The sequence below is a fragment of the Rhinolophus ferrumequinum genome, chromosome 21 (genome assembly GCF_004115265.2).
Source record: "Rhinolophus ferrumequinum isolate MPI-CBG mRhiFer1 chromosome 21, mRhiFer1_v1.p, whole genome shotgun sequence".
Taxonomy (NCBI): Eukaryota; Metazoa; Chordata; class Mammalia; order Chiroptera; family Rhinolophidae; genus Rhinolophus; species Rhinolophus ferrumequinum.
Genome location: NC_046304.1, coordinates 18,599,739 through 18,614,599, shown reverse-complemented (window position 1 = coordinate 18,614,599; position 14,861 = coordinate 18,599,739). Strand labels below are relative to the sequence as shown.

The window sequence follows — 14,861 nt, the reverse complement described above, 5'->3', positions numbered from 1 at the left end:
GAGAGCAGCAGACTGGTTGACTCTAGTTCTCTCACTTCCCTCAGAATCTGAGCCAGAGGTTCTCCCTGAAATATTCAACTCTTGGGGTGGGGAGAATGAGGGTAGGGGCGGGTGGGGTTGTAGAAGACGGGGATGGGAATGACACTGAGGCTATTTCCAATGACAGCTGCATTGAGATGACAGGAAGATTACATTTGGAATCCCAGCCCTGCCTCCACTCACCTCTTGCTGCTCTGCCTGGGTGGCTAAGTGCTCAGAGTTCAAAAGGTGCATCTGTGATTCCTCAGGGATCCCATTGCAGATCAGCTCCCCATCCCGAATGGCCGCGGGTGCAATGAGGGGGGGTGGAAACTGGTACTGAGATTTTATAGCATCGGGAACCTGTTTGGGATAGACAGAAGGAGGAAGGAGAGGGAGATTGTGCCAACATGTCAGTTGATTCTGCAATGGCCACGCTTTTCTGTCTGTGGTCCTGATGCCCAAGGGACCATCATCCACTCTGGGGAGAAGGCGGCTCAGTGGGCTGCAAGTGCTCTGTGTCACACCTCTGACTCTGACGCACATACACACTAGCCTGAGAAGGCACAGAAACATCAGGCACACCCTCCACTTTTCTTCATTAAGGTCTAAGGCCTGAAGAAGCCAGAAAACATTGCATGCTGCCTTTCCTTTGGCCTAAAGAGGGGAAGACTGACACTGAATGGGCCTTCAGAGCGGTACCTTAGGCTCTTACTGCTTAGGGTCAAGTTTGGGAGATGAGTGAGCAATATCTGAGAGAAAAAAAGTTAAATGAGGTCACAGTCACAAAAAGAAACGCTCAGCATGAGGCCTGGCTTGTGATAAGCACTCAATCAAGGTCAGTTTTCTTCAACCATTCATTCACGACTCATGAAACAACTGAAAATCTCTTTGTGGCACAGAAACAGAAGACATACTCCAAATCACACCATGTAAGAATGAAAGAGCCACACAAGCAAAGAATCATTCATACATTCAACCAACATTTATTGAGCACCTCCTGAGTCTGGGCACTGTGCCAAGTCCTAGAAATCCAGAGATGACTGAAACTTAAGCCTTGCCCTCAAGGAGCTCACAATCTAGTAGGAGAGAGAAACACAGAAGCATTACAGTACAATGTTAATGGGTTCTAGCATAACGGCATGTCTAAGGAGCTATAAAAACTCAGAGAAGAGTGCTTCTTTCTATCTGGGGGACAGGAGCTTGGAATTTGGGGAGACTATAGGAAGGCAATATTTGAGCTGAGACTTGGAAGTTGAGAAGGAACTTCCAGGCAGATCATGGTGAGAAATAGGGTAGGAGAGCAGCACATAAGGCAGAGATGTGAAAGCATCTGGTAGATGTGGAAAACATTTGCAGAACCAACAGAGTTGGTGACCAAATTCTTAGGGAGGATAAGGGAAGAAGAGCTGAAAACGGTTCCTAGAATTTTGGCTTGAGGGACTCGGTGGAGATCGCTGTCATTCACTGAAACAGGAAATACAAGAGGAAGAGCAGATTTGGAGGCAGAAGACTTTTGGTCTTGGGCAGGTTGAGACTGAGGTGTCTGTGGGATGGGCAGGCAGAAAAGGATCTGGATATGAGGAGAAAGGCAAGCAATATGGAATTAAGAGTCATCACCATTAACAGTGGTGGCTGGTGCCATGAGCTTATCTGAAGTCACCCAGGAATGGGAGCGGAGGAATGGAGGGGCAGGCTAGTCTAAGGTTGCCCCTGGGGAAGAGTGAAGGGGTAGGGAGGGGAAGGAGCAATCCCCAACAAAGCTACAAAGTTCTTAGCTGATTGCGCCTGCACTGTTATTCTTCAAGGATAAAGGCCAACGTCCAGGACAGAACTGGAGCTGCACCACTGTGCTCAGGTGCTGAATACTCATTGCACTCAAACTGTACACGTACGAAGGGCTCGTCAGGCAACTCGTGCCCTTGGATTTTCCCCAAGTATAAGGAAACATTTAAAAAGGGAGGGAGCATCATGAAACGACAGGATTTTATCAAGGCCTCCTGGCCTGTTCACTTCAGCAGCCAGGCTCTCTTCCAAATCTACATGGTGAATTACACAGTCCAAATTTCTTTCAGATCTGCTTAACTAAGGTATGAAGCATGCCACCTCTGATATACTCTACCCCCAATTGAAAACACCTTTATTTTAGAAAACTGGTGTTCCCATTGAAGTATAAATATTTACACAGTTAAGAGTTTGTTATCCAAATTTAACAGTTAACATTTGGCTGGTACTGACACCCACTGGAAGTGATGGGAGTGGTGTGATTTTAAAGTGTGGCTGCCACCAAGTGGCCGTATTTGAGAATTGCTGGTTTCTATTGACAAAAAGTCTGTGGGGTTATTTCAAAAGAAAAATCCAATATATAGATGATGTAGTATTACAGAATTGTGTATCTTAAATCTATGTAACTTTACTAACAACTGTCACCCCAATAAACTTTTTAAAATTTATTTTTTTTAATTAATTGAAGTTTATTGGGGTGACAACTGTTAGTAAAGTTACATAGGTTTCAGGTGGACAATTCTGTAATACATTATCTATATATCCCATTGTGTGTTCACCACCCTGAGTCAGTTCTCTTTCCATCACCATATATTCGATCCCCTTTACCCTCAGCCACCCCCTCCCCAATTACCCAATGAACTTTAATTAAAAAAAAGGAAAAAATCCAGTTTATGTATGGGTATATAGTGCTGGGTTCTCTAGGTTAAATGAATGAGGGGATTGAATGGTTTACGAGAAATAATAGCCTCCACACCACCAAATGCTTTTCAACGAAGAAAATGTTTCTGTTAATCTCTGTGGACACTCTTGAGCAACTGTCAAGTACACACGAATGTTAGATATTAGAGCAATACCACAAATAGGAGTGTCGGTGACACATTAACAGTAGCCTGGAAAGAGATTTAACTCGCCTTTAGACATTTTCCCATTAAGTTCCTTAGTTGGGGGGCTCCTCACTCTCCACATGGCCCTCTGCTGAATTACCCTCACCTGCGCCTCACCTGACAGCTCTGGGAAAGGGGCCAGCTAACAGGAAGAGATGGCATGAGTGCCAGGTGAGAGGCAGTAACAGCAGAACACATCTAAATTTGGTGGGAGGGGCTAAAGGGCGTTTATCCTCCGAGAACCAGAGACTTGCAGTTTGAAGGGCTACTTTGGGGTTTGGCCTTCATCGTCCTGATCACCCTCTGCAAGTATCAAAACATAGTCACATTCATTACTTGTTGAGACACCACAGACATGTCTCAGGGGCTTCAGTCTCCCTATCTGTAAAATTGGGACCATGCCCCTCTGTCTACGCCCTGAAGGCAATCAGAGCCCACAAACCTGCCTGCACCAGGCTGTGACTCACCTTCAAGCTTCTTCTTTTGAATGACTGGAGCACGCGGCGGTTGGGAGGGTGCTTCTTGTGGATTCGGTTCAGGAAGTCCACTTTGACGACGTGCTGTGAAATGGTGTCCTGGAAACGGTCAAACACCTGGCACCGATTACTCAGCGTCATATTCTTCTGGTTCAGCTAGGAACAGTGCACAGAGATTCTCGTGGTGAACCTCAAAAGACATCCCTGTCCCAACTATTCTCTAGGTTAAACAGGACAAATGGGTTCCTTCTGTCAGGGGCTGCTATGTCAACAATCCTGTCAGAGGGCTGGGTACATGCATGAGACTTTCTCCCTCAGCCCTGCCCAGTCCAGCCTGGGAAAACTGGTATGTTCCTAGTACCTAGAGAGGCTCGAGGGGGACAGCAAACAGGGAATTAGCCAAGAAGTGCCCTTCCAAATTCAGCCGGTGACAGTCTTCTGTCTAGCTCAGACCACTCTAACAGTGTACCCTAACAGAGAACCAGTTTCTTAGGAGATACAGGCCGTGGTCCTCAAGAGACCCAGACTCCATTCCTAGCAAGACTCTCCCACAGAAAGCAGGACCGTTTCCTCTATAGGAGTTTAGCTGACAGCTGGGATCAGCACCAGAATCCTGTGTGCCCTGCCCTCTTCCTACTCCACGGTACCAGGGGGCATTAGCGAAGCCACCTGGATATCAGTCTTGTTCTATAGGAGGCAGGAAAGCTAGGACTGCTCTCGGAGGCCAAAGGGGGAAAACATATAGAAACTACGCCACATTTCTCCATCTGGTCCCTTACACTTTAATTCATAAAAGTCTGTGTAGCAGCTCCCTGCCACACACTTAATGAGAAAATAAAAACATTAAGTGGCTAACAAAAAATTACCCAATTAATAATTTCTCATCTGCTGGAAAGGCGCTCTTTAAGATTCCTATTTGGGTAGACAGCTCATGTTTTCGTTTTTGTTTTTTTCCTGGTTCAGCAGAAGGCAAAACAAGATACTCACATTGAGCCTCAGAGAGGTTAGTTCCTCTTAGGTAAAACTTTCTGAGCGGCACTAGTCAAACGGAGAAGGCAAAGCTACTCTTCCCTTTCATGTGTGCAAGTCTGGAACTGAGGTTCCTCTCGGTACGAGGTGGGGAGCACACTCATGTTGAGGGCCAGTCATCCCCTGGTTATCACCATTTGATAGACAATGTCTGCAGCAATAACCTTTTTAATTTAGAAAGGCCACTCGTACAGGGGAGCTGCTGCTCCTGAAGCCCTCTCCCGTTCAATCTTGTGAGTGACTATCCTAAGCGCCTATGAGGAAATGTCCGAAACCTCCTTTGGACATAGCAAACTACAGTTATGTTTCAGCCCCAGGAAGCAGTCTGGAAAATATACCCAAGACTCCTGGGAGGTAATACCCCCCAGGAATACCCATCATTCGTTCAATCAACAAGTTACTTACTCAACCCTTATTATGTATCATGACAAGATGGTTGTAAAAAATTCAGCAGAAGGCAAAAAGCCTCATTTGGTGCCTAGGATTAGGTGCTCCTCTGTGACAATTCTCTGAAATTACTGGGCAGTTAACTGCCAGTGCTAACTCCTGAGATAGGAGAATAAATATTTTAGAATTCTCTTAGTTTGTTCCCTCTGAAAATAAGAAGCAAGAATATACGGAAGCAACAACTGTGAGAGCATTTATTTCCATAAGGTTGGATCTAATATATCCCACAACCCTTTTTGGGCTGTAATATCAACTGCTTAATTCACTGCAGAAGAAATTATTCATGAACAACAAAGTGCTGGAGGGTTAAGTCTGTGTGTGTGCAGCTAAAATGAGCACTGTGAGAAAAGGCAAAATACAAAGCTGAGACGTCAAAATACTCGGAACTGAGCAGGCTGGTCTGCAGAAACTCGCATCTGAGACATGATGGTGAACTCTGGCACAAAGCTACTTACTATGCTTTCTACTGAACCAGTCCACGCCCCAGCTGTCCCTGGAGAGGACTGAAGTGCCACTGCTGTGCTTACCACCACATGTTCAATGTGATTTGGACACATCCATCTGCCCAGGGGCATGGCAGTGAGCGGTGGCTCTAGGCAGTCCATGTGGAACAGGAGGGGGCAATAGTCACACTGGATGAGAGGGGCCACGCGGCAACTCCTGTAAAAAAGAGATGTAGGCCGTTTTTGTGGATAAGATGGGAGACTTGAAACCAATTCTACACTGGGGAACAGTCTCCTTAATCCTAACATTTGCCCACTTCCTCCTCCCCCAATGATTCAGTTACATCCACGATTAGGAAGCTGGATGAAGTCGAGGGATACCACCAGGCTCTCCAGTATTCTCTCTTCTAAGAGGACCGTGTCTTGCAGGGAAGTGAATGTTTACTTGGAGTATGGCTAAAGTGTCTGTCAGAGCATGAATGATCAATGCTCAGTACCCACTAGGGGAAGACAGCCAACTCTACTTTGATCTTTCTACTCCTTAAAAGAAAGCAACTAATCAAAAAAAAAAAAAAAATCACTAGCAACCTTTTTAGAATCTTCCACTACAGCAAGAAATTTTTCTTCAGCATGTAGCACTCAGAAAAACTGACAACCAGAGAGACTTGTGCTGGGAAAATGATTTTGTGATGTATTCATGTAAATACAGTTCAAAGAAGGGGGCTTAAGCAAATGCCAATTATGATTTGTAACTTCTTGGGTCTTCAAGATGCACTGAAGCCACAGTTTGCGCCTGGCTCAGAGTTCTGCTGCTCTACTATCTAGTTCCCTATGGGTTTTGCTATGGAATATTTCTTCATATTTTTTTCTCCTGCTATCCTGTCCTCTAATATATTCAAGCAAGAAGTCCATCTTCAGTAATTGACAGATGGTTCCTGTTACTGAGATCCTATTTGAAGGAAACCAGTGTCCAGGAGAAGCTATAATTGGGGCAACCTAAAGGCTTTTGGGAGTCATCCAGTTTGATGTATACTATCACTGATACCTGTACTACTTTTAAACTCATCTTTCGTGATTTAAAAATTATTTGCTGTTTCTAGGGACTCGTGTCTCTGTTGGCCAGAGTTCTTCCTGCCAGCTGGTCTAAGCATCTCACGCTTCAGTGTGAGTCCAATTCTTCTCATTCTAGCCTATATAAACACAGTTTACAGTACTTCGGTATTGCGAATTTATTGTTGAGACATTCAAGGCTCTGGGCACTCTGTCTGCTCTCATACCATCAGAATGTGGATCATCCACATTTAACATACATTTAACAAGAGGTGATAGAGGGGAGGGAAAAAACATCATTTGTGGAATATGAGGAAGAGCCTCTTGGTACAGAAGAAAGATACCTGTTACATGTGAAGCAGACTTTGACCGGTAAGGGAACGAGACCATTGTGATCTAACTCATGCTGTGTCTTCTTAACATTTTTCCCTGTGGTTTCCTCTTTTCTTCTCCTTTTGCTAGAACCTAGAAGACAAATTGGTGCTGCTGAACTTTCCCTGGTGCAGAGTTCCTAGTCTGAGATATGGAAATAATATTAAGTGAAAGGAAGAAATCTCAGTAAAAGTGTGTTCTAGATAGACGTGGATCTCTTTCTGAAGTCTCCTTGGCTGGTTTCAAGTGAGAAAAAGACTTAGAAGGGAGACTGAGACATAAGTCAGAACCACGATCAGAAGTCACTTGTTCTGTGGCAGAACGACAGCTAAATGTTTTGCAAACATTAAGTGGTTAGAAGCCTAGGATGAATACTGACATACAAAGAAACATAAATCGCCAAGTCGAATGGTCAAAAAGCCTTTTCTGTGGAGGTGGCTGAGGGAAAGACTACAGTTTCACTGCATTTTAATAGAAATCAGAAACGCTTTGATTCCGTATGCATCCTACTAACCAGTACGTTTCTTAAGCCTGCCAATTTAATTTTCTCTGGAAGAAAATAAGATCTAGCAGAGCTTCTTGGTAGAAGCTATGACTTGATTAAAAAGAAAAAGGGTAATTTGGTAATATCTATCAAAACTATATACACATAGATTTGACCTAGTAATTCTAATATTAGGAATTTATCTTATAGATACATAGTCACATGTATACAATGATATATTTACAAAATTATTTGTTGAAGCACTATCTATGGAAACAAAAGATTCGGAACTTGAATGTCCATTAACAGGAAATTAAATTATGGTACATCTCTCTAATGGACCATCATGCAACTATTGAGAAAAAAGGAGGAAAGTTCATATGAATATGGAAAGATCTCTGGAGCATACTGTTACGTGAAAAAAGCAAGGTGCAGAACTATCAAGTATGCTATTTAAGGGGGAAATGAGCATATATCTGTATTGCTTATATATGCACCAGGATATTCTAGAAGGAGATACACATAACCAAGTATCTGTGAGGGATAGAAAGGTGGAAACTAGGCAAATGGCAGATACAGGTGGGAAAAAAAAATTTTCATTGTAAGCTTTTCTATATTTTTTGATATTTGAACCATGTGAATGTATTACCTCTCTTTTAAAACAAGTGATCAGGGGAAGGGTGGAAAATAGAAAACTGAATAAGCTTTTCTATATTTTCTGATTTTTGAACCATGTGAATGTATTAACCTAGTTTTTAAAACAAGTGATCAGGGGAAGGGTGGAAAATAGAAAACTGAACAAGCACTGTAAAAGCTGAAAGCTTCAAAGATCTCCCCAGGAAGAACCAAGAACAGCAAACCTGAGACAGCTACCCCATAGGCAGTGCTGCCCTTTGGCTGGACAGTAATTCTTCGGGGAGGCTGGGGTGGGGGAGGGGACATGATGGTTTGGCTAACCTGGAAGTGCAGTGGTACAAGTCAGTTCATTGGGCAACTGAAACTGGGTGGGGTTCCGCTCCATGGCGGCAGCTATCAGCAGCTCAAAGGGCCGCCTTAGCTGGGGCTGCACATAGTCCGGCTCTGCTGCCACTGGCTCCTCGTCCACGTCAATGATGTCTTCGTCGACATCGTTCTGCTCAGAGGTGGGGGTCTCTGTGCTGGCGTTGGATGTGGGTGTTCCAGGCCGGCTGGCTCTCCTCTCCAGGATCCGGGCATGGGCAATGGCCTTGAGTTCAGTTTTGCTAGCTGATCTGTCCAACAAGTCAGTGTCACTGCTGGGGGATGTAGTCCGTTTGCCAGATTTGTCCACCAGTCCATTGACATGGCCCAGCTCCTTTTTCTGCTCTCGCTTCTGTGCAAATGAACAGGTGGGCCCATCATATAAAGTAGCGCAAAATAGAAAGACAGGGATGCTACAAAGTACTGCTAGACCGCTAACCAAAATCCTGAAAGTCTCTAACATATCACAAACTCATCCACCTGGGGACTTGGAACACAGGTCTGTTAGTTAACAAAGCTATAGCTGAACTAAAGCTGGCAAAACTACTGCAGCGGAGAATCACCAAAAAGCATGGAAAGTTAGAAACAATTATACAAATCACACATCGTTTACTCTAAGTCAGCATATAATACACAATATCTCTGTACAAAGTAGAGGGGTAAAGGGATAAAGAATTAACACAGCAGGAATTAAGCTCCGTGAGGCCGAGAACAGTGAGGATAACACAGTGAGAACAAACAAGATCACTGTAATTTGCCTTGGAGCATCCTGACCTCAATGGTTTTAAGCACTTTGCTCAAAATAAAGAAAGTCTGCAAAAACAAAGGAAGTGAAATAGGCAAGCAGCGCTCCCTGTCCAGGGAGATTGGCTGCCAGCCTGGAAGATAATCACACAAGGTGGAAGGGTGAATAGGACGGTAGCAACTCAGCAACCATGGTGTCCTAGAATGGTGGCTTTCAATGTTTCAAGTTTAACCAGAACTCAGAAAGTGAGACTTCTTTGAATGGGAAGGTGGGGAAACGGAAAAAGACTAAGTGTTCTCATAGGACTGGATGACGGACATTTTTCTCCAGAACTCCAAATAGAGTGGTCAAATGAAAATCCAATACTGGTCTCCAGTCAGGAGACCTGGGACCTTGTCCCAGCTCTGCCCTGATTCCCTATGACCTTGGTGACTCAGGCTGGTGGGTAGGAATTTCTCCATCTGTAAAGTGAGACTAGTAAAACCTTTCTTCTCTTCCTCTCAGGCATATGGTGAAGATAAAGAGGGTCACATATATGAAAGGGACGGCTCTGCGTTGGGAGAAGATCTAGCCTCCACTAGGAATAGGACTTGAACAGCAGAGGTTGACGAGGCCCAGAGGATGTAGCATTTCAATCCGCTTCAGTGTAACTACAGGAGGCCATAGCGGAGAAGCGGTGGTGGGGTGGAAAAGGCAGATTTAGCTCTGGTGGGCAAAGAGGGCCATCTGAACATCATGTTCAGAGAGCACGTCAGAGTGGCATTTCAGAAAAAGCATCCTATGTTAGAAAACAGCATACTATAACCCCCAGCAAGTAGCTCTGCTTCCAGAAAATGGATGAAGAGGTAACAGAGCTTTGGAGTGAGGCAGAATTTGGTTCCCATCTTGGCTCTGTCAATTCCCCTGAGTCCTCGCGAAAGTTATTCTGCATTTGTGAGCCTCTCTAGAAAGGTTTCTTCTTCTCTGTGAAACCTCTAGAAAGGTTTCTTCCTTTCTAATGGAGATACTACTACCGGCACCCACAGATGGCTATGTGGATTAAATACGTAAAATACCCAGCATATGATGGGTACTAAAATAACATTAGTTCCTCTTCTCCATCTTTCCCTGGCTTCATCTCTTCCCCCTCAAGTCCAGCTTCTTTGAGTGGCAAGTTTCTGAAAGGCCTTCTGGCTGGCAGGTGTCTCTACCCGGCCCTGCTCTAATCTGACACACAGGAAGAGATCTTGGGAGGTGAATAGCTGGAGAACAGCCTGTTTTGTGGACTTTAGGAAAATCAAACCACAGCTGTGATTAGGTGGTTGACTTGGCCTCGGCTTGCTTTTTAATAGGAACCCTTGTACACACATTGAAAAATAATGTCTGCCTAACTGTTTACCTTCTTCTTAAAGGCTGAAAACTGTTACACACATAAACCACAATCTCTGAGTCATCTCATCCTGTTTCTGTAACCAAGGAAGTCATCATTCATTGTGACATCATGTTCAGGGTCCAAGAAAACAGAAGTGATGTCACAACAAAGGAAAGTTGCTTGGTGTATAATAAGAGTGGGGGGAGGGCAGGAGGTGGTTTACAATTCGCAGACAAATTGTAATCCACAGCCTGTAATTTGAGGATTGGTTCTCTCATAATCTGGGTGGAAACACACCTACTTCCTCTTTTGATAAGGGAGAATTTAGCTTTTGCACCCCACAGAAGCTCACCAAGTAGAAAATAATGTTCTCAAAGCCAGTACTGAATTATAAAAGCCAAGGGAAGGGATCTAAAAAGGGATTAGGTAACCTGGGGTACAAGTGGATCCGAAGTCCTCTCCTCACCCTCCCCCATGCACCTGGCCAAGTCTTGGGATACCAGCAACTTATTTGCCTTGGGGTGAGGGAAATCCTTTATCCATCAAGCTGGAGAAGCAGCCTTCTTTTTCTTCAGCCACTTTCAGCCATGGATATAGCTGCCACATTCAGGCCACTTATCAGGAGGTCTACAAGGAGATCAGACTACTCCTGTCTCTAGTGAATGAACATGGCTCAGTAAATTTAACACACCTCCTCTGCCCATTTCAGCAGCCTATGTTTGGATTTTAGGCCTTATTGGATTCCAAACAGTCAACATGGGGAGAATGAGGGTGAGTCCACAGCTGGAAGAGACAAGACAAAGGGACGAAAATACCTTCAGGGCCAGGCCGTCTTAGCTCTAGAATATCAGCGTTCTAGCTCCAGCATTCTGAGCAAAGCCTTCAGAAAATTACCTTTCGGCGAACAGTGCACCGATGACACATCCACTCCCCAGGAGGCAGCATCTCTTCACTCAGTGGAGGGTTACTGTGGGGAAAAAACAAGGACAAGACCAAGCAATGAAGCCTTTGAAACAGCAGGAAAAGCCTGGCTAGGTCCAGCACGAAGTCGCAAGCCCCTCAACTCCTATTGTGGCCAGTCCTGTAGCACTGCTAGGGCTGTCAAAACGCTTACTCGGCATCATTTCTAATAAAGAGTGAGCATCCCTTCCCACCTCTTAGAAAGAGAAGCCAAATCTAGGACTATTAACACTGGGTTTATAGGGAAAGATATAAAGCACTAGTTTGGAGCCTTGAGGGTCATTCCCAAACCCTGCACCACGCTGATAAAAATCACTGATGGGTCCTCCACACTTTTCAGTCTGTCTGTTAGTGTAAATCCAAGCTCTTTCACCTGCTGTGCAAAGTCTTGTATAACATGGTCCCATTTCATCTTCCCAGGCTCCTGTGAGGTCCACTTCCCCCTAATCAAATTGAAGGCTTGCTATTTTTTCCTCTAGAACACTCTTCCCTTGGAAAGCCATGCCTGTTGAAACCCTATTCATCCTGTAAGGCCTGCCTGCCTCAATCAACCTATAGTAGATTAAAGATGGCTACACGTTCTTTGCTACTCCTTCCATCCAGAGATAGTCCATTTCCTTCCTCTTGAATTGGGCTTGTTTTGACCAATATATGCAGTAAAGAGGTCACAGGGGTGTAACTTCCAAGGCTGGGTCTTGAGAAACCTGCAGATTCCATTTTTACATGCTTGGAATGTTCCGTCTTAGAGCTCTGCTGTCATGCTGAGAGAGGAGACACAGAGGAGACTTCAGGCATTCCATTTAACAGCTTCTGCTGAACTCCAAGCCAACAGCCAGCCCACTACTGTTATGTGACCGCGTCATCTTGGACCACGCCAGCTCAGTGGAGCTTCCAAGTGGCAGCAGTCCCAGGTAACATGTTAAACCGAAAAACCACCCAGCTGAGCCCAGTCAACCTGCAGACTTGTTGAGAGATAATAACTAGTGTCTGTTTTAAACCACAGAGTTTTGGGATAGTTTGTTACGCAACAATAGCTAACTGAGCTAAGCCAGCTTTTCCTGGATAACTGATATCCTAGACCCCTGGCTGCATGGTTTGGTTCTCTTTTGGCACTTGTCATGCTTTCCTTTGTGTGATCGTTATGTCTTTTAGTAGAGCGACTAAGACAAGGACTGAATCTTTATAAAGATCTTTGTAGCTTTATAAAAAAGAGGTGGTGAACACAGTAGTCATGCAGTAAGTCAACACTGAATCCAAATTAGAGCCACGTAGGAATGGCCTTACTCTAATTTGGATTCAGTGTTAACTTACTGAGTGGCTACTGGGTGCACCACCTTTTTTTTTTTTTTAAAATAAATCAATGATTCTCCAGATCATCGATTGACATTAAGGTCCACCGAGAGCCATAGGAGACTTTATTAAACCTTTGGGAGGGTGCACTTATAATGTCTATACAGCAGTTGTTCTCCAAGTGTGGTCTCCAGAGCAGCAGCAGCGGCAGCAGCTGGAAACCTACTAGAAATGCACCTTCTGAGACCAGTCTAGGCCCACCGAGTCGGAACTTCTGGGGGTGGGGCTCAGTAGTTTGGATTTACCATACCCTCCAGGTGATTCTGCTCAACACCAAACTATGCAAACCACCGCTACACAGACTAAGTCTACATTTATGCTTAAGAAATTCCTACATTTGGTTCCTGGAGTCACCTACTTGGAATAGTTAAGAAGAACATTTTTCTTCAAAGAATGAGGAAATACTAAAAAAAATACTTGAGAGTTGACTATATAGGACTCTCCTTTAAGTCCCAGGGCTCAATGCTACGCTACCTTACCTTTTCCACCCCAATCAGCAGTTGGTTGGCGAGTTTTCCTAGTTCCTGCTTTGCCATACTTCCCTGGAGCCCTGAGCACGCGTGCCAGGATGCCCACCTAGCCCTTACAACTCCTTGCTTCCTTTCCTCCCTATTTCTTTGGTGCAATGTCAGGAGGATCCTTATCAGGAAGCAGGAACCTGGAGGCACACTGGCCTGTGGAGAGACGTCTTCAAGCCCTGGCGGGCCATGGTGACTGTCATCTGTAAAGCCTACCCTTGTTCTCTCCAATATATTTCTGCATAGGCCACATCCACACTAATGAAATGCATGCATGTAATTTGCAAAGGCCTACAAGACTCTGCTCTACTTCAGCAGCTGCCGTATTAAAATTAACCCTGAAAAGGTTGTCAGTTTCGATTCTGTTTTTCTTTTCTTTCTTTTTCCCCCCGATTCTGCTTTCCATCATTTCTTTTTATTTGCCCACTGGCTTTATACCAAGATACCCTACACCAAACATGTAAAGCAGAGAAGAACGAAGCAAGGTGGTACAGGCTTAGATCTTTTATCAAGATGTGAATGGCCTCCTGGCCACCCTTCATGCTTCTCCCCATCTATTCCCAACCCTACTGGCAGAGTGATTTATTTAAAAAACATAATTCTGTTCATATGATTCTCTTAATTCAAACGCCCTTCAGCATTGCCCCGTCCATAACTTTATTCTGTTCCTCAGTATTGCAGGTAACACAAGCCCTACGGCCAGAACCTTGCCTTTCTCCTGCTCCATTAGCCTGGTGGTTTCCTACACACTCATACTGTTTCTTGGCCCCTTCTCTGCTCATCCCAGAGCCGCTACCCACCACCACAAAAAGCTGAGCCTTCCCCCACTCCTTCACCCGGTAGATTCCTTATCTTCTGGGGCTCAAGTCAGTACAGTACTCTCCAGGAAGCCTTCTGACAGCCCCATTGCCTGCAGCACTTCTGTACCACACTGTACTGAACTGAAACCACTACGCACCCAAATCCCCTTCTCCACGACTCATTTACAGCTGCACAATGCCTGGCACACAGTAGGTACTCAATAAAACCTTAAAGAACTAGGGAACACTAAAAGAACGGGCTTCTAAAAGGAAGTGAGGGCAACCCTTCCAAAGTCACGAGGCAAGGCAACGCAAGTGGGCAGGCACTTGTTTGGTGGCTAAATCACATGTAAAATTACTTATATTTTCTAAGTCACAAACCAGTAAGAAGACATCCAAGTCCATACTTGCAAACCTGAACTTCATACTGAACCACCTCACCGGACTCATTTAAATCTCCTTTAAACAATTTGCTTTCTTGTTTCTCTTTCTTAGAACAGGAGTAAAATGCTTACAATTTGTATTGAGACACTCAAAAGCAGCTGCTGGTTGGTTCCTAAAGGATCACTTTCGGAAATACCGAGTTTAAGAATTCTAGATTCTGGCCACAGGCCCCTCTTGTCTGCCCTAGAGTGTGGGATGAGGGCTGCGCATTTGGGGCGCAGCATGGGAACTGTCCCAGTCTGAACACTGAACATTTAAACGAGGAAGGCCTTATTGGGATTTCGCTGCCTTCTAAGAGATAGAAGAGGCATCTTGAAATAAATTTGAAAATGTGGTATCTTGAAGAGAAGGCAGTAAGATCTATGATGGGATGTAAAGAGACGGAAGGTCAGCGTTTCTAGAAAATGAGCATCATAGGCATAGCTGGAACATAGGCGTCACCCATCGAAATGCTTCCTCACAATGTTTCCTCTTTGCTCCTAGC

At 44.7% G+C, this 14,861-nt stretch overlaps 1 protein-coding gene across 2 annotated transcripts in view; it reads right to left on the bottom strand.

The window, feature by feature from the left end:
• Nucleotides 1–14,861, bottom strand: part of PHF12 (PHD finger protein 12) — a 37,964-nt gene that overhangs the window by 7,530 nt on the left and 15,573 nt on the right. For both annotated transcript variants that reach the window (XM_033090084.1, XM_033090083.1), the window contains exons 3-8: nt 11,200–11,272; nt 8,168–8,561; nt 6,699–6,819; nt 5,389–5,521; nt 3,377–3,541; nt 223–381 (exon numbers count right to left, since the gene is read on the bottom strand). In XM_033090084.1, the coding sequence (XP_032945975.1) occupies nt 223–381; nt 3,377–3,541; nt 5,389–5,521; nt 6,699–6,819; nt 8,168–8,561; nt 11,200–11,272 (1,045 nt within the window). The remainder of the gene's footprint in view (nt 1–222; nt 382–3,376; nt 3,542–5,388; nt 5,522–6,698; nt 6,820–8,167; nt 8,562–11,199; nt 11,273–14,861) is intronic.